The 20,373-nt window shown below is 45.4% G+C and overlaps 2 protein-coding genes across 3 annotated transcripts in view; one reads left to right on the top strand and one right to left on the bottom strand.

The window, feature by feature from the left end:
- LOC137331223 (uncharacterized) overlaps positions 1-10,830 on the top strand; it is a 126,106-nt gene extending 115,276 nt beyond the window's left edge. The window contains exon 4 of the mRNA XM_067994862.1: positions 10,662-10,830. The gene's annotated coding sequence lies outside the window, so the exon portion shown is untranslated. The remainder of the gene's footprint in view (positions 1-10,661) is intronic.
- The window catches only part of LOC137331222 (PHD finger protein 13-like), a 115,784-nt gene extending 95,740 nt beyond the window's left edge, over positions 1-20,044 (bottom strand). For both annotated transcript variants that reach the window (XM_067994854.1, XM_067994855.1), the window contains exons 1-3: positions 19,880-20,044; positions 19,464-19,495; positions 10,745-10,837 (exon numbers count right to left, since the gene is read on the bottom strand). In XM_067994854.1, the coding sequence (XP_067850955.1) occupies positions 10,745-10,837; positions 19,464-19,495; positions 19,880-19,970 (216 nt within the window). In that variant the 5' untranslated portion in view covers positions 19,971-20,044. The remainder of the gene's footprint in view (positions 1-10,744; positions 10,838-19,463; positions 19,496-19,879) is intronic.
- Between the last annotated feature and the right edge of the window lie 329 nt (positions 20,045-20,373).

Genomic DNA, 20,373 nt, shown 5'->3' with positions numbered 1-20,373 from the left:
GGGATAAATGGGTCATTTTCAGGTTGGCAGGCTGTAACTAGTCGGGTACCACAAGTTGGGCCTCAGCTATTTACAATCTATATTAATGAATTAGATGAAGGGACCGAGTGTAATGTATCCAAGTTCGCTGACGATACAAAGCTAAGTGGGAAAGCAAGCTATGAGGAGGACACAAAGAGTTTGCAAAGGGATATAGACAGGTTAAGTGAGTGGGCAAGAAGGTGGCAGAGGGAGTATAATGTGAGGAAATGTGAGGTTATTCACTTTGGTAGGAAGAATAGAAAAACAGAATATTTTTTAAATGGTGAGAAACTATTAAATGTTGGTGTTCAGAGAGATTTGGGTGTCCTTTTCCGCGAAACACAAAGTTAACATGCAGGTACAGCAAGCAATTAGGAAGGCAAATGGTATCTCGGCCTTTATTGTAAGGGGGTTGGAGTACAAGAGTAAGGAAGTCTTACTGCGATTGTACAGGGCATTGGTGAGACCACACCTGGAGTACTGTGTACAGTTTTGGTCTCCTTACCTAAGGAAGGATATACTTGCCTTAGAGGCAGTGCAACAAAGGTTCACTAGATTGATTCCTGGGATCAGAGGGTTGTCCTATGAGGCGAGATTGAGTAGAATGGGCCTATATTCTCTGGAGCTTAGAAGAATGAGGGATGATCGCATTGAAACGTATAAAATTCTTAGAGGGCTTGACAGGGTAGATGCAGAGTGGGTGTTTCCCCTGGCTGGAGAGTCTAGAACCATGGGGCATAGTCTCTGGATAATGGGTGAGCAATTTAGGACTGAGTTGAGAAGTAATTTCCTCACTCAGAGGGTTGTGAATCTTTGGAATTCTCTACCCCAGAGGGCTGTGGATGCTGAGTCGTTGAGTATATTCAAGGCTGAGATCGATAGATGTTTGGAATCTAAGGGAATCAAGGGATATGGGGATTGGGCGGGAAAGTGGAGTTGAGGTCGAAGATCAGCCATGATCTTACTGAATGATGGCGCAGGCTCGAGGGGCCTTATGGCCTACTCCTGCTCCTATTTCTTATGTTGTTATATTCTTTGGGATGTCCTGAGGTCGTGAAAGGCGCTGTATAAATGCAAGTTCTTCCTTCCTTTACCCTGCCAACATTCACTGGGCAAGGCAAACACATGAACAATGGCCAGTTAGTGGGACACCAAATGACAGACAGAGCCCATGGATGCATAATTCAGTGAGAGCTACCAGCTTTACGTAGGAGAATACACACACACACGCACACGCACGTACACATATACATAGATGTATAGATATATATTTCAGTCTATCTCTACATGAAACTGTTGGTGTAATCTCTAACCATCAGTTTATAATTTGATCAGCGAGTCTCAATGCCAAACACCAATCATCAGAAAACCTTCTGGAGATGTGGTCCTTCTTTGATGGGCTACTTCGTTCCACATTACCATAACAAATTGGGCCGGCACAAGGGGTCTGGAAAATTTAATCATCTATTGAATAGTCATCCATTAAAATAGTTGAGACTAAAAGCTAGCTGTCATACTACTGAGCATTTTTTTCCCTCCAATCAATTTCCATGATTGGATGGTTATATTCCTGGATCAATGGAAGACTGACGTGTCCCTGAAGAGTTTGGACAGTCTTGACCTGCTTCCTTCTGCAGCGAGAGGGACCGCCTAATTTGGCATATCATCATCAATCAGGGAAGCTGTGAAGGTGACAACCTTCCTTGTACATCAGGGGTTGGAGCCCTGGGTGATCCTTCTCCTCCCCGGCCCAGAAACGTTAAGGTCGATTGTAGCACCTCATCCTACAAAAACAATGAAGTGAATCTGTCGCTAGTTTGTCAGTGTCCTGGACCCACACCAAGAGGTGTCCAGACCATAGCCTGTGGGTCCAACCCACAACTCATGCTGAAGGTGGTGCAAAAAAGTGTTACAAGAATGATAGCAGAACTGAGAGGTTACGTACCTATCAGGAAAGACTGAACAGGCTCTTCTCTCTCGAAAAGAGAAGGCTGAGGGGTGACCTGATAGAGGTCTTTAAGATTATGAAAGGGTTTGATAGGGTAAACGTAGAGAAGATGTTTCCACTTGTGGGGGAGACCAGAACTAGAGGTCATAAATATAAAATAGTCACTAATAAATCCTATAGGGAATTCAGAAGAAACTTCTAAACCCAGAGAGCAGTAAGAATAGCAAAGATGCATTTAAGGGGAAGCTAGATAAGTATATGAGGAAGAAAGGAATAGAAGGGTATGTTGATCGGGTTAAGTGAAGTAAGGTGGGAGGAGGCTCTTGCGGAGCATAAACATGGATTGGACCTATGGGGCCGAATGGCCTGTTTCTGTGCTGCACATTCTATGTCGTTTTTATATATTTGTACTAAGATTTCTTCCTCTGCTGCTTTCGCCCGTTTGAAATTTGTGGACCCAGAGGCTTGGAAAGATCTGTCCTCACTGCAGGTCCATCATTGGTGATTAAATCCTAAATTAGAACACCAAGATCTGTTGGTTTTTACAGCTTGAGATATGTTAACTAATGGCGACATTCATTTGAGCTTTATGCTTGACCTTTGGGATGCCGTTATATGCAGCCAAGTGACCCACAAAGACAAACCATTCCCACACTTCCGTTATCGTGTCTCTCTGCCCCTCACTTTCATTCATTCTTTGAAACTTGCAGTGGTTGAAAAAGGTCCTTTCCCCCCCCCCACCCAACCCCAAACTTCGTAAGGATTTCAGTGGAGTATTAAACCCCCACCCCCCCCGCTACACTTTTACACAGCTTCAGGCACAAGGGCAGGTCATACATTGCTCCTCCAAGCATTGCACTGCGTGAAGGAACCAGCTCATTAATATCTGGTCGAAGTGTGAAAGTCTCAACTAATTTTTGTAATCGAATGCAACCAACCAGAATGCAAGTAACAATTTAATCCTGCCACAGACCAGACTACTGCCACTTGGAGCAATCCCAGTCATTCACTGTAACAACCTGAGGGATTTGATGATCGCAACAAGTTCCCACTGGAATGTTGTGTCTGTATTTCATGGGCTCAGCAAGATTAACAGCAATATAATCGCTCATTAAAGTTGGCAGATGGATTCCAATAAATGCTTGCATGTCTGGACATTGCTTCATGAACATAAATATTCCACCTAAACGATAACATAATTTACATTATAAAACAACGTAATTTACTTCAATTACGTGGAGAGACGGGAGAAGCTGGGATTGTTCTCCTTAGAGCAGAGAAGGTTAAGGGGAGAATTAATAGAGGTGTTCAAAATTATGAGGGGCTTTTTGTAGAGTAAATAAGGAGAAACTATTTCCACCAGATGGAGGGTCGGTGACCAGGGGACACAAACTTACGATAATTGGCAAAAGAACCAGAGGAGATGAGAATTTTTCTTTTACACAGCGAGTTAATACGATCTGGAATGCATCTGCTCCTATTTCTCAGCCTATATCATAGAATCATAAAAAGGTTACAGCACAGAAGGAGTCTATTCGGCCCATCAAGTCCATGCCAGTCCTATGCAAGAGCAAGAGCAATCCAGCTAGTCCCACTCCCCTGCCCTATCCCCGTAGCTCTGCAATTTCTTTCCTTTCAAGTACTTATTTGGTTCCCTTTTGAAGACCATGATTGAATCTGCCTCCACCACCCCCTCGGGCAGTGCATTCCAGATCCTAACCACTCACTGTGTAAAAATGTTTTTCCTCATGTCGCCTTTGGTTCTTTTGCCAATCACCTTAAATCTATGTCCATTGGTTCTTGACCCTTCCGCCAATGGGAACAGTTTCTCTCTATCCTGTCCAGACCCTTCATGATTTTAAATACCTCTATCAAATCTCCTCTAATTCTTCTCTGTTCCAAGGAGAATAACCCCAGCTTCCCCAATCTATCCACGTAACAAAAGTCCCTCATCCCTGGAATCATTCCAGTAAATCTTTTCTGCACCCTCTCTAAGGCCTTCATATCTTTCCTAAAGTGCGGTGCCCAGAACTGGACACAATACTCCAGTTGTGGATGAACCCAATGTTTTATAAAGGTTCATTACGACTTCCTTGCTTTTGTGCTCTATGCCTCTATTTATAAAGCCCAGGATGCCTATGCTTTGTTAACCGCTTTCTCAACCTGCCCTGCCACCTTGTATCCAGGAATTTTTAGTACCCAATCCTGCCCTTTTTTTGAGCTGGGTCTACGTTATCGCCACAACGTCATATTCCCATGTGGCTAATTGCGCCTGCAGCTCATCAACCTTGTTTACTACGCTTCGTGCGTTTACACACACGCACTGCAAACCAATCTTAGACTTGTACTCTCTCAGTCTGGTCCCATCTACTGCCGGACTATTTCTTGCTCTACTGCTATCTATCTCTCTCTCAATCCTTTGTGCCCCTTGTTTCTCCTTTCCAATGCTACATCCTGATGCCCATCTCCTTCCAAAATTAGTTCAAACCGCAACCCCCCTCCCCCCCAAACAGCACTAGCGAACCTCCCCGCGAGGACATTGGTCCTGGCCCTGTCGAGGTGCAACCCGTCCGGCCTGTACAGGTCCCACCTCCCCCAGAATTGATCCCAATGCCTCAGGAATCGAAACCCCTCCCTCCTGCATCATCTCTCCAGCCATGCATTCATCTACTCATCCTCTTATTTCTTCTTGCTAGTGCGTGGCACTGGGAGTAATCCAGAGATTACTACCTTTGAGGTCCTGCTTCTTAATCTCTTTCCTAACTCCTTAATATCGGCCTGCAGGACCTCATCCCTCTTTCTACCTAGGTCATCGGTACCGATATGTACCATGACCTCTGGCTGTTCACTTTCCCCCTCAAGAATGTTCTGCAGCCGTTCAGTGACATCCATGACCCTGGTACCAGGGAGGCAACATACCATCCTGGAATCACGTCTGCGGCCGCAGAAACGCCTGTCTGTTCCCCTAACTATAGAATCCCCGATCACTATTGCTCTTTATGTCTTATGGATTAGGCGGGAAGGTGGAGTTGAGGTTGAGGATCAGCCATGATCTTACTGAATGACGGAGCAGGCTCGAGGGGCCAGATGGCCTACTCCTGCTCCTATTTCTTATGTTTATGCACTTCCTGAAATGGAGGAGGAAGCAGATTCAATCGTAACTTTCAAAAGGGAATTGAATAAATACTTGAACGGGAGAAAATTCGCAGGGCTATGCGGATTGAGCAGAGGAGTGAGACTACTTGAATAGTTCTTTCAGAGAGCTGGCACAGGCGTAATGGGCTGAATGGCCTCCTTCTATGATATGCCTTCTTCAGAAACCTTTTCGCAAAAGAGGTGTGAGCTGAGAACTGTTGCCAATAGTAGTTTTGTTATAAGGCACCCTGAACCAGGCCATTCACAACCTTGGTGTCCAATTTGACCCCGAGATGAGCTTCCGACCACATGTCTGCTCGAACACCAAGGACGCCTACCTCCACCTTCATAACATCACCAATCTCCACCCCTGCCTCAGCTTATCAGCTGCTGAAACCCTCAGCCATGCCTTTATTACCTCTAAATTTGACTATTCCAATGCTCTACTGGCCGGCCACCCATTTTCCACCCTCTATAAACTTGAGCTCATCCAAAACTCTGCTGCCCATATCCTAACTCGCAGCAAGTCCCATTCAGCCCTCACCCCTGTGCTCGCTGACCTACATTGGCTCCCAGTCCGGCAATGCCTCGATTTTAAAATTCTCATCCTTGTTTTCAAATCCCTCCATGGCCTCGCCTCGCCCCTCCCAATCTCTGTAACCTCCTTCAGCCCTACAACCCTCCGAGATCTTTGCGCTCCTCCAACTCTTGCTTCTTGCGTATCCCCCCCGATTTTAATCGCTCCACCATTGGCGGCCGTGCCTTCAGCTGCCTAGGCTCTAAGCTCTGGAATTCCCTCCCTAAACCACTCCGCCTCTCTACCTCTCTCTCTTCCTTTAAGATGCTTCTTAAAACTTACCTCTTTGACCAAGCTTTTGGTCACCTGTCCCAATACCTCCTTATGTGGCTCGGTGTCAAATTTTTTTTGACAATCGCTCTTGTAAAACATCCCAAGGCGCTTCACAACGTTAAAGGTGCTATATAAATGCAGGTTGTTGCTGTTGTTGAACTAATTAGTATCCCCAGTTTGATCTGGAACACCACCCCAGTACAAGTCTGATGTGAGACGCACGATTCCAGAATTGAGGTCTGCATGTACATTTTAGGAGACCCCATCTGGAGTACTGCATTCAATCCTGGGCACCGAACCTCAGGAAGGATATATTGGTCTTGGAGGGGGTGCAGCCCAGATTCACCAGAATGATACCAGAGCTAAAACGGTTAAATTATGAGGACAGGATATATAAACTTGGCTTGTACATGAGAGTAAACTTGCAAGGAACATAAAAGGGAGCTGTAAAAGCTTGTACAAGTATGTAAAAAGGAAAAGATTAGTGAACACAAATGTAGGTCCCTTACAGTCAGAAACAGGAGAATTTACGATGGGGAACAAGGAAATGGCAGAGCAATTAAACAAATACTTTGATTCTGTCTTCACGGAAGAGGACACAAATAACTTCCCAGTGAGAAGGAGGAATTAAAGGAAATTAGCATTAGTAAAAAAAGTGCTGGAAAAATTAATGGGACTGAAAGCAGATAATCCCCAGGGCCTGATAATCTGCATCCCAGAGTACTAAAAGAGGTAGCCATGGAAATAGTGGATGCATTGGTTGTCATCTTCCAAAACTCTATAGATTATGGAGCAGTTCCTGCAGATTGGAGGGTGGCAAATGTAACCCCACTATTTAAAAAAGGAGGGAGAGAAAACAGGGAACTACAGACCAGTTAGCCTAACATCAGTAGTGGGGAAAATGCTAGAGTCAATTATAAAGGATATGATAACAGGACGCTTAAAAAATATCAACGAGATTAGACAAAGTCAACATGGATTTATTAAAGGGAAATCGTGTTTGACAAACCCACTGGAGATTTTTGAGGGTATAACTGGTAGAATAGAAAGGGAGAATCAGTGGATGTGGTTTATTTAGATTTTCAGAAGGCCTTTGATAAAGTCCCACATAAGAGGTTAGTGTGCAAAATTAAAGCACATGGGATTGGGGGGAATATACTGGCATGGATTGAAAATTGGTTAACAGACAGGAAACAAAGAGTAGGAATAAATGGGTCTTTTTCGGGGTGGCAGGCAGTGACTAGTGGGGTACCGCAGGGATCAGTGCTTGGGCCCCAGCTATTCACAATATATATCAATGATTTGGATGAGGGAACTAAATGTAATATTTCCAACTTTGCTGATGACACAAAACTAGGTGGGATCGTGAGTTGTGAGGAGGATGCAAAGAGAATTCAAGGCGATTTAGACAAGTTGAGTGAGTGGGCAAATAAATGGCAGATGCAGTGTAACGTGGATAAATGTGAAGTTATCCATTTCGGAAGGAAAAATAGAAAGGCACTGTATTATTTAAATGGTGATAGATTGGGAAATGTTGATGTACAAAGGGACCTGGGTGTCCTTGTACACCAGTCACTGAAAGCAAACATGCAGGTGCAGCATGCAGTTAGGAAGGCAAATGGTATGCTGGCCTTCATTGCAAGAGGATTTGAGTACAGGAGCAAGGATGTCTTACTGCAGTTATACAGGGCCTTGGTGAGACCACACCTGGAGTATTGTGTGCAGTTTTGGTCTCCTTACCTAAGAAAGGATATACTTGCCATAGAGGGAGTGCAGCGAAGGTTCACCAGACTGATTCCTGGGATGGCAGGACTGTTGTATGAGAAGAGATTGGGTCAACTAGGCCTGTATTCACTCGAGTTTAGAAGAACGAAAGGGCATCTCATTGAAACATATAAAATTCTGACAGGGCTAGACAGACTGGATGCAGGGAGGTTGTTTCTCCTGGCTGGGGGGGGGTCCAGAACGAGGGGTCACAGTCTCAGGATACGGGGTAAGACATTTAGGACTGAGATGAGGAGAAATTTCTTCACTCAGAGGGTGGTGAACCTTTGGAATTCGCTACCACAGAAGGCTGTGGAGGCCAAGTCACTGAATATATTTAAGGAGCTAGATAGATTTCTAGACACAAATAGGCATCAAGGGGAATGAGGAGAGAGCGGGAATATGGTATTGAGATAGAGGATCAGCCATGATCATATTGAATGGCGGAGCAGGCTCGAAGGGCCGAATGGCCTACTCCTGCTCCTAATTTCTATGTTTCTATGTATTCCCTTGAGTTGAGAAGGTTGAGCGATGATCTGATCAAGTTCTTTAAAATGTTAAAAGGATTTGATAGGGTAGACAAGGAGAAACTATTCCCTATGGAGTGGGAGTCCAGAATAAGGGGGCACAATCATAAATTTAGAGCTAGGCCATTCAGGAATGAAATCAGGAAGCACTTTTTCTGCACAGAGGGTAGTGGAAATCAGGAACTCTCTCCCCCAAAATGCTGTGGATGCTGGGGGTCAATTGGAGTTTTCAAGTCTGAGATTGATAGATTTTTGTTGGGTATCGAGGGATTTGGAGCAAAGGCGGGAAAATGGAGTTGAGGTAGAGATCAGCCATGATCTAATCGAATGATGGAACGGGAACAAAACAGCAGATTTCATGGTCAGTTTTTCTGATGCCAGCCCACAGATTACCAGAATCATTGAATTCAACTTCACAATTTGCCAGGGTGGGATTTGAACCTACGACCTCTCGGTTGTTGGTCCAAGACCGTACACATTACATGATCCCCCCCCACAAGAATGGTAATGTGTAATTTGCGTGTCAGATGAACAGGTGAATTACAGAGGCACACATGGTGGCTTTTGAGTCACAAGAACAGAATTGATACCCTTCTCCCATTGTAACAAATTGTTGGTGAATGACCACTGGATCCAACCCTCATTTGTTACACTGTCGATAAAATCTCCAATCGAAAAGCCATTAAAAGAATCCCCAAATTCGTACAACTTCTGATTGGACTTTCTTCTTGTAACACAAGCCAACGGTGGACCAAAGCTAATGGACGAGGAATGATAAGCCCCCCCCCCCACCACCCCACAGACGTGCAGCTTTAATTTGCTGCATCAATTTTTTGCACCCCACTCCAGCAAGTGTTCACTCATGTTGGGCACTGTCCAGAACCAAACACAACCCTGCTCTCAGCTAGCGTCTGTGCACACACACCTTTCAGCAGGGGTCAGTGGGTAGGAGTCGGGAACCCCAACTGATTCCTCCACCCCTGACCCAGGCAAGTTTAGGACAATTGTAGATTTCAACATGGAGCAGTCTAGGTCTGCACTGGAGAGTCAGCCTAGTATTGTGGACTCAAGCACCTTGGACTATGACCTGAACCTCTGACTGAGAGGCACAAGTGCTACCAACTGAGCCAAGCTGACACTAAATGCAGAAAGTGGCAACCACTGGCCTATCCAAAATTGCCCATCAATTGAAAAGTATTAGCATTTACATAACGCCTCATCACATCCTTAGGTTATCCCAAAGAGCTTCACACCCAATTAAATACTTTTGAAGAGCATTCACTGTTGTTTTGTAGGTAAACCTGGCAGTCACTTTGTGCATAGCAAGATCCCACGAACAGCAACGAGACGAATGACCAGTTAATTTGTTTTCAGTGGAGTTGGCCGTGGGGAGGAATGTTAGCCAGGACGAAAGGGGAGAGCTTTTTGCTCTCCTCCAAATATCTTTCAACCACCTGAGGGGGCAGACAGGGCCTCGGTACAACGTCTCATCCGAAAGACAGTGCAGCGTTCGAGTACAGATGTAGACCATGAGCTCAAGTTCTGGACTGGAAGTGGAACTTGAACCCGTGGCTTTCTGACTCAAGAGACATGGGCCAAACAAACCTACAATCCCTTCATCGCAGCATCCGCTTTCTTTAAATGATTCCAATGTTTTTTGCCTCCTTCACCCTGCCGGGAGCCCATGCCACGTGTTGTTCAGTCTTTACATAGAATCGTAGAATCATACATCATTGAAGGAAGCCATTGGGCCCATTGTGTCTGGGCCTGTGCTGGGTCTTTGAAAGAGCTATCCGATTAGTTCCACTCCTCTGCTCTTTCTTCATAACCTTACAATTTTCTCCCCTTCAAGTGTTTATCCAATTCCCTTTTCAAAGTTACGATTGACTCTGCTTCCATCGCCCTCTCAGGCAGCGCATTCCAGATCATCACAACTCGCTGCATAAAAACAAAATTCTCATCTCACCTCTGGCTCCTTTGCCAATTACCTTAAATCTGTCCCCTCTGGTTACCGACCATTCTGCCAGTGGAAAGTTTCTCCTTATTTACTCTATCAAAACCCTTCATGATTTTGAACACCTCTATTAAATCTCCCCTTAACCTTCTCTGTTCTAAGGAGAAAAACTCCAGCTTCTCCAGTCTCTCCATATAACTGAAGTCCCTCATCCGTGGCACCATTCTAGTAAATCTCCTCTGCACCTTCTCTAAAGCCTTCACATCTTTCCTAAAATGTGATGCCCAGAATTGGACACAATACTCCAGTTGGGGCCTAACCAGTGTTTTATAAAGGTTTAGCATAGAAGAATTTGCGGAAAGCAGTTCCAAATTTACCATTAGCTCATTTTAAATGTGTGCCCTTGGCCCTACTAGTCCTGGTTAAGTTTTAATTGTTTGAGTCGTTTCTCCCTCCCTTCAGGGACCAAGGATCTACCCAAGAGCACGACAAAGCAGACCGGCAAAAATGAGAGAAGCTACACGTGAGCTGTAACGAAACCTTACCTCCTTTGGGTATGGGATGTAGCCAGCATAAGCCAGCACGAACGTACAGAACTGGTTGAAGTCCTCCACTGTTCTCTGTCTCTTCTTTGGCGGCTAAAAATAAAACAGAGTGAAGTTTCAAAAACTTAGCACTGAGCCATTCAAGCAACGCAGCATCAAATTTGTTAGGGCTGATCGTTGATCCTAGTGATTATACAATCCTGCGAGTAAACCATCCAGATCAGATGGTCCCAAGTTTGGTTCTCCATCTGCCTCGATTTTAGAATTCTCATCCTCGTATTCAAAATCCCCCCATTGGCCTTGCTCCTCCTTATCTCTAACTTTCTCCAGCCCTACAAGCCACCAAGATCTCTGCGTCCCACCTAGTCTGGCCTCTTGTGCACCCCTCACTTCCTTTGCCCCGCCATTGGCGGCCGTGCCTTCAGCCGTCCAGGCCCTAAGCTCTGGGATTCCCTTACTAAACCTCTCCACCCCAGTCTCCTACTTTCAGGCCATTCTTAAAATTTTGACCAAGCTTTTAGTCACCTGTCCTAATGTCTCCTACTGTGGCTTGGCGTCAACTTTGTGACTGATTTATGCTCCCATGAAGCAGCTTGGAACATTTTATTGTGTTAAATGCAAGTTGTTGTTGTTATGCTCATATCAGAAAATGGGGTTTAATATTGGTTTCAGTGGCCCTAGCAAAGGAGAGGAGTGGGACCGAGGGGGGGGGGGGGGCGGGGGGGCATAAATCAGCCAGGGTTCCTGATCCTGATCGTTGGACATTAGGTGAAGTCGGAATCGTGCTTGGTTGTGATGACTAACTTACATTTGGATATCAAGCTAATGCTCACTGCCTAGGCTCAGACATGAGGCATGGACCACGGACGAGGTAGTTGAGGGCACCTACAGAATTGTACCATAGGAACAGGGAGGCCATTCAGCCCCTCGAGTCTGTTCCACCATTCAATTAGATCATGGCTGATCTGTATCTTAACTCCATCTATCCATCTTAACCTGGCAAGTGCAAAAGGAAGAGTCTGGCAAAAAAAAAAAGACGACAATATTGAATCAGTCATATATTTGAAATCTGGAACTCTCTTTCACAAAAAGCTGTCGATGCTGAGGGTCAATTGAAAATGTCAAAACTGAGATTGATAGATATTTGATAGGCAAGGGTATTAAGGGTTACGGAACGAAGGCGGATGGATCGAGTTAAGATACAGATCAGCCACGATCTAACTGAATGGCAGAACAGGCTTGAGGGGCTGAATGGCCTCCCTGTTCCTATGGTACAATTCTGTAGATGCCATTGGTCCTGTTCCTATATTTCATGTCCAGATGATAACACTGGTATCCAATACTTGACATGTGAACAAATCCTGGCAATGGGAAGTCTGCCATGCGTTCATGCCTCACTCTTGAACAATTATCATTTGTTCACATGACAATACCAGCTCTTGCCGGAATGTTAGATCCACTTGCAATCTCAATCAGGGAAACAGCAGTACCAGTCCATGACATTTTAATGTTCTATGTACATGGATCCCTAACCTCTATTGTTTCGAGCTTTTCATCATTTAGAAAATACTCTGATCTATCCTTTTTAGGTCCAAAGTGAATGACCTCACACTTGCCTACATTGAAATCCATTTGCCACAGTTTTGTTCATTCACTTAATCTATTAATCTTCCTCTGTAATGTTATGTTTCCATCTACGCTGCTTACAATGCGGTCTATTTTTGTGTCATTGGCAGACTTGGATATGTGGCTCTCTATCCCACCATCTATGTCATTAATAAATACAATGAATAGTTGAGGCTCCAACACAGATCCCTGTGGGGCACCACTAGTCACATCCTGCCATTTTGAGTACCTGCCCATTATCCCTACTCTCTGTCTCCTGCCACCCAGCCAATTTCCTAACCACGTCAATAATTTGCCCTCAATTCCATGAACTTCAATTTTAGCTAACAGTTTCTTATGAGGGACTTTATCGAAAGCCTTCTGGAAGTCCATATAAATAACATCCATAGACATTCCCCTGTCCACTACTATAGTCACCTCTTCAAAAAATTCAATTCAGTTCAGTTCATCAGGCATGATCTACCCGTTACAAATCCATGCTGGCCTCTGATCAGCTGAACATTTTCAAGGTGTTCAGTCACTCTATCCTTAATTATAGACTCTAGTAATTTCCCAACAACAGATGTTAGGCTAACTGGTCTATAATTCTCTGGTTTGCCTCTTTCACCTTTCTTAAATAGCAGAGTGACATGTGTAATTTTCCAATCTAAAGGAACAGTTCCTGAATTGAGAGAACTTTGGAAGATTATAGTTAGGGCTTTTGCAGTGTCCTCACCTACTTCCTTTAAAACTCTGGGATCGAATCTATCTGGTCCTGGGGATTTGTCACTATTTAGTGCCATTATTTACTTCATTACTGTTAATTTGCTTACATTAATTATGGTGAGTCCACATCCCAATTCAAAATTAATTTCCTTGGGGTGTCCGGCATGCTATCCTCTTCCTCTACTGTAAATACTGACGCAAAGTAATTATTTAACATGTCTGCCATTTCCTTATTTTCATTTACAATATCACCATTATCAGTTTTTAAGGGGCCCACATTGCTCTTGACCACCCTCTTTTTCCTAATATAATTGTAAAAACCGTGTGTTGATTTTGATATCCCTTGCAAGTTTCTTTTCATACTCCCTTTTTGTAGCTCTTACTATCTGTTTTGTCACTCATCGCTGTCCTTTGTATCTCCCCCAGTCACCAGGATCTGTGCTGTGCTTTTTCTTTTAGTTTTATGTTGCCCCTTATCTCTTTTGTTGTCCATGGCTTTTTTTTTGGCAAGTAGAGTCCTTGCCCCTTTTGGGTATAAACTGGTTCTGTAACATACTATAAGTGTATAAAACGTGTCTGTCAAGGACACCCTTTAATATTGGAAAGTTAGCAATTAGATCGTCTAAATATAATCTCAAAAGTTTTTTTTTAAAACAGTAAGCTTCTCCCTCTCTCACCTGGACCCTTACTAGGGTTCAATTCCATAGGCACTGGTATCTGCCTCAATTGTTCACTGTCCAAGTAATAGGCTGGCCAGTGGGCATCAGCGGGCTGTTTAATGTACTTCAAGTGGGCTGTGTGGTTGAACCCAATCTTACGCCATGTGTCACTGATCAAACTCCCCTCGGGAGACGGCCAAAAACAAGTTTTGGTTGACCCTACCCAAACTAAAATAAAACCATCTTCTGGTATCGACACTTGTACGCTGCAGGAATGGGCTGTAACTCTGTGAATCTCCTGCAGTACCCACTGGTCAAGAAAAGGCATCAAGCCATTGGGTGGACATCACGAGCACCTCCTCAACAGCCAATTGGGCTGCACCAGAGCTCTGAACAAGGACAAACAGGGTAGAGTCACCATTCCCGTTGATCCCACCCATCCCAGACGTGTACATGGAGTCTCTCGCCAGGCCCCAGTGCAGATCCAACCAGGAGGTCCTTCGACCTGTGCAGGCTGTTTAACATACAGGGCGTTACAGTCGAGCCCAATCCTGACCATTGATTGTCATTTGGTAAGGGCAATTGTGGCTGATAATCCCTCCCCACCACCTCTCTAGTGCAGAGCCACTGATACCAAATGGGGCGACTCAACTACTCCTCAGGTTGAGAGTAGTTAACTCAGCACATGCTGATAATCAAGCCTGGGGCCTTTCCCCCCCACCCCCGAGATCGCTCCCCTCCCTATCTCTGTAACCCCCTCCTCCTGAACTCTCCGTTCCTCTGACTCTGGCCTCTTGTGCATCCCCCCCCGGGGGGGGGGGGGGGGGGGGGGGGCGGCGGGAGGCGGGGTAGGTAGAAGCACCGATTCAACTGGGGGTGGAAAGAGAGAAAGAGCGAGAAATTAGCAATTCAAAGGCTGAAGACAAACTCGTGGATTTATCGTTCCAAAGACGCTCTGCTCCAACAATGTTGCTAGACATCAATATACATTGCACGATTAAACTCTGCATCATTCTCAAACACCCTGGGAAAGGGCAGATCATCAGCCTGTTGTGATTTATTAGTGTTTTAAAGGCATCGTACATCCTTAATTAACTATTAGGAAATTGCAATGCCAGTCATCCAAGACAAATGGAAAATATACCAGGCCCAGTACAAATTATTCTGGCCCGATGCAGGGATTAGCAGAACAAATTCCAGGTTGTTATCCCACCAAACCCACCATTAAGGCCATTTTAATAGTCCAATATGACAACATGCAAATCAGTGAGGGTTAAGGCCGAACAGACTGGTTGCCAATTCCCTAAGGGAAAAAGCATCTCAATGAAGCCAATATAGTTTACTATTCCATCACACACTTTTACTGTAGTAGCCTTAATTCAGCCCCTTAAATTATTCTTACCCCGGTGACTGGTACTGCGCACTAGTGTTATACAGTGACAGACCCGTACCTACCAGTACTGACCCCAGTGTTATACACTGACAATCCTGTAGCCAACAGTACTGTACCCGTTATACAATGGTACAACTGTACCCACCAGTACTGTAACCCAGTGCTGTACAGTGACAGATCTATGCCCACCAGTACTGTACCCCAGTTTTATACAATGACAGGCCTGTACCCACCAGTACTCTACCCCAATGTTATAGTAACAGACCTGTACCTGCCAGTACTGTACCCCAGTGCTAAAGTGACAGATTTGTACCCACCAGTGCTGTACCCATTATACAGTAACAGACCTGTACCAGTATTACAGTGACAGACCTGTACCCACCAGTACTGTACCCATTATGCAGTGACAGACTTGTACCCACAGTACTGTACCCATTATACAGTGACAGATCTGTACCCACCAGTATTGTACCCATTATAGTGACAGACCTGTACCCACCAGTACTGTACCCCAGCATTATACAGTGACAGACCTGTACCCACCAGCACTGTACCAGTGTCATACAGTGACAGACTTGTACCCACCAGTACTGTACCAGTGTTATTCAGTGACAGACTTGTACCCACCAATACAGTACCAGTGTTATTCATTGATAGATCTCAGTCAGGAGGTCATGGGTTCAAGCCCCACTCCAGGACTTGAGTACAAAATCCAGACTGAAAATTCAGTGCAGTACTGAGGGAGTGCTGCACTGTCGGAGGTGCCATTTTTCGGATGAGACATTAAACAGAGGTCCTGTCTGCCTTCTCAGGTGGTCATAAAAGATCCCATGGCACTATTCGAAGAGTAGGGAAGTTCTCCCCAGTGTTCTGGTTGTCATTTATCCCTCAATTAACTAGTCATTTATCTCATTGCTGTCTGTGGGATCTTGCTGTGTGTAGACTGGCTCCCATGTTTCCTAAATTACAACAGTGACTGCATCTCTAAAGTACTTGATTGACTGTGAGGTACTTTGAGATGTTCGAAGAATGTGAAAGATATTATATAAATGCAAATACTTTCTTTTCTTTATTAACTAGGCCAGAATTCTAAACTCAATCTTTGCTCCACACCAGTGGCAGTCGAGTGTGGCAGTGTTGTGATCTATTGTTAACACATTCTGTCAAGTAATTGTGATACTGAAAACCCAACACACACACCAACAATATGGGAATACTTTCAACAACTTGCATTTATACAGCAGCTTTAATGCAGTAAAATGTCCTAAGGCACTTCACAGGAATGTAAATCAGACAAAAACTGACACCGAGCCAAAGAAGGAGACATTAGGACAGACGACCAAAAGCTTGGTCAAAGAGGTGGGTTTTAAGTGACGTCTTAAAAGGAGAGAGAGGTGGACAGGTTTAGGGAGGGAATCCCAGAGCTTAGGGCCGAGACAGCTGAATGCATGGCCTCCAATGATGGGGTGAAGGAAGTGGGTGACGCACAAGAGGTCAGAGCTGAAGGGACCGAGAGAGCTCGGTGTGTTGTAGGAGGTGGGAGAGATAGGGAGGGACGAGGCTAAGGGGGGGATTTGAACACAAGAATGAGAATTTTAAATTTGAGATGTTGGTGGACTGGAATCCAATGTAGGGCATTAAATATTTATATCACAAAATAAACAGGTTTTAAAAACACACACACACTCACACACGTTTAAAATAAACCCATTTACTTTTCATACCACCTCCTTTACCTGCATCAATCCAGTCCCCATTATTCCCACCTCCCCCATAGGTGACTAGTTTCTGGGAAATACCTTGAAACCCCTCCCTCTGCCCCCTTATTAACACATCCAGACTTGATGTATGGGCAGGAAGGACCTACAGGCACATGTCCCAGTGCTTTCTATCCAAATGTTGTTGCTAAGCACTGTGGGGATCAGTGCTTTGCTTCAGATAATCGCCAGCTGCCCCAGCTCCAAAATATTAATCGTTGTTTTTAAAATCTGATAACACACCAAGCATTCCCAAAGGTCAACGCTTCCTGCAACAAAACAACACAGTGAGACATCCAGATAGAGATGGAGAGAGGAGGAGGAGGAGGAGGAGAAGGGGAGGAAAAGGAAAAGAGAGACAGAGAGGAAGGGAGGGAGACAGACAGACCGAGAGGAAGGGAGACAGACAGACCCAGGGAGCAGGCAATGACAGAGGGAGGGAGGCAGGCACAGAGAAACGTGCAGGGGGGGGTACCTGGGAGAGGAGGGAGGGAGAGAGAGAGAGAGACGCAGAGAGAGAAATCGACAGACACACACACACATATATATATATATATATATACACAAGAATCACGAAATCCGCAGCCAAGGCTGGTGGGCTCACTCGACCGACAATACTCCAGGGAGAGCGTCAGCCCGATACCGAAAGGCAGCGCTCAGAGCCCAGAGCCCAGGACCCCAAACCCCGGCTCCGAAGATTCCCAGCGGCCGAAACGTGCGGCTTGTCTCCTTTAACCACAGGGCCTCGCCGGCCTGTCCCACACGGAGCACTGCGTTACAACGGCCGCCCCCAAAGGGCCAGGAGCCGGGTAACAGATACCGCCCGACCCCCGAATGGTCAGTCTTATAAACACACCGATTAATGGGAGGGGGGGGGGGGGAAAGAGGGTTGTAAGAAACTGCTTCAAACCCCCCCCCCCCCATCCCCATCCCCAGATTCTCTCGCTTTCCCACTCGGCCACAGTTAAAGCAACAAACACAAAATGTAACGAAATGAAGTGTTACCGAGGCCCGGCCGGGATCCAACAATTCCCGGGACACGGTTACAGTTTCCAGTGAAGATCCCAGGGGTTTCCCCGCGAGGTATCAATCTGACCATGGCTGGGATTTAACCGTTTCATCCCCTCCCCAATGTTGCATTTCGGGGAGAGTAACATTTTAAGATAATTGATACTAAAAATAAAACTATGTTTAAGTTCCCAGGTTTGTTCGGAGTCTCAGGTTGTGCTAATTTGCTGACAGTTTAGTTCAAAGGGATCTGAAGCACCCCAATCTTGTAATAACAAACTTTTAAAAAAAGATATATATATATATATATTTTGAGAACGTTGAAATGTAACTCTTAAACCATCTTCATCAAACATTATTTGAAGGCTACAGACAGGAATTGCAACATAGCAGAAGGGGCCCCGGATTGCGAACTCTCTCCCATCCACCTTAAGACTAATGATTCGGGCTCTGCTCCGGCTTGAAGGCGGTTTACAGCCTCGCACCGAGACGGGAGAGTGTAAAAACCATTAAAGGTTACACCGGATCCGGGATGACACCGACTTTAGAGGGAGGGGAAAAAACCCGGGAACTCCGGCAACCAAGAGTTTCATTAAATGCCCCCACATAACTGACCGTGCCCGAGGGATGGGTGAGGGAGGGGAAATCATTCCAGCACATGTTTGGGGGAAAAACAGGCTTGCAAAAAAAAAATAAGGAAATCCGGAGTAAAGCGAGACAAAAAGGTGAAATTTGATGATAAAAAACTTAACATGTCATCACAATCCGACCAGAGCTGGAGTGAGACGGCAGAATGTAAGTGCACTCATTAATAGAAATCAGCTTTCATTTGTCCTGATGCCTCATAAGGAACAGGTCAGAGCCGAGCAGAGCGGCCCAGCTTCTCCCTGCTTCACATCCTCATCCTCCTCTCGCCCCACGTTACCACTAAACAGCGGAGTCCCCCTCCCCTCCCCTCAACTTCGACCCACTCTTTAACCACTATTTGCAGCCTTTTGTTTGAAGAAAGACTCAGTTTATTTTTTTTTTTGACATCCCCTAGCAAGATGGCGACTGCAGACACACACACACAGACAGGCAGACAGACAGACAGACAGGCAGGCACAGAGCTGCCACGGGCGGCCACCTACAAGCCCTTCCACCCAAAGTGCTGAGACCGTCCACTTACACATTTTTATTTAGCGCAACAAGGACAAGGTAAAGGGGATACTTGAACGGCACTGAGAGAAGTGGCAAAATGCAGCAGAACCTCGCCGACCTGTCAAGTATTTTGCCCCCCACAACAATGCAACACTAATCTGGACAATCCCGGCAGAACAATAACACCGAGTCGGTTCTGAACACTAAACGGTGGGAAAGGCAGCAATCACTGCCTTTCCAGAGACATGGTTTTTGGGGGAGGAGGAGGAGGAGGAGGAGGGGGGGGGTTGTTACTTTTACTACTGAAGAGAAAAAGACGTGTAGAATGCAACAAATAAAAATGTCACACCAACTAGCAGACCTTCCCCGAGAGCTGTTTAACTACATGACCAGCCAACACTGAAAAATCTTGCAAAAAACCAGGCGCTTACCTCAGAAATCATCGCCGATCCGGAGCCTGGTTCTGAAAGAGATGAACGATTTTTTTTCTTTAAAAAAAGTTTAATTTAAAAAGAAAGACATAGTTGCGAAAGAACACACAGTGACCCAGTCCAAGTTGCAAATTACAGACCTTAAAACCAACTCAAAAGTCAACCCAGACCCTGAAAGTTCAGCTTTCCCCTCCCACCCTGCTCTCTCTCTCTTTGCCACATTACTGTTAAAATGTCGATTAAAACATTGCACTGTCCATCGAATGGCTAAAAGTAATGAAAGGAAGAAGAAGAAGAAGAAAAAAAAGGGGCAAGAGACGCGCCCAGTCCCAGACACACTCACTCCATTACAAGCTACAAAGAGACTCCTCTGGCCAGTTTCATTAAAATGTAAAAGTCCCTTTTTGCTCTTTTACCTGCACAAACTTCATTGTTGATCTGAGATGTCATCCCTCCGGCTTCCTTATTGTCCAAAGCAAAGATTAAAATGACAAAGGGGACACACATAGACCCGAGGACAGGACCCCACCGCTGCAGGAATCTCGCTCTTTGCCAAACTCAACACTCCGATTCCATCCAATTCACCCACAACCTGCCTGTCAATGACGTCACCCGGCCCTCCGGCCGCGCCCATCTCTGCGGGCGGGCGGGCGAGGAGGGGGGTGGAGAGCGGGGTAGCGAGAAGAGAAGCGGGTGCATGCACCACAAATCACTTCATGATTAACCGCAGAATGCCACTCTTACGGCATGGTTAATCTTATAAATTAATTCAGCTGGTTGTTTTGCGGGAAAATGTTGAATTTGTTTCTCTTTTCTTTTTCTGACTCCCCCTTCCACTGACATGCTGAGTGAATCGCAGTTGGTACGGGCCGGTCCTCCCCCCCTCCCTCTGCCAGCCTCGTTTCCAGCG

The sequence above is a fragment of the Heptranchias perlo genome, chromosome 13 (assembly GCF_035084215.1).
Source record: "Heptranchias perlo isolate sHepPer1 chromosome 13, sHepPer1.hap1, whole genome shotgun sequence".
In the NCBI taxonomy this organism is placed as follows: domain Eukaryota; kingdom Metazoa; phylum Chordata; class Chondrichthyes; order Hexanchiformes; family Hexanchidae; genus Heptranchias; species Heptranchias perlo.
This window is presented reverse-complemented; position numbering and strand designations above follow the sequence as displayed.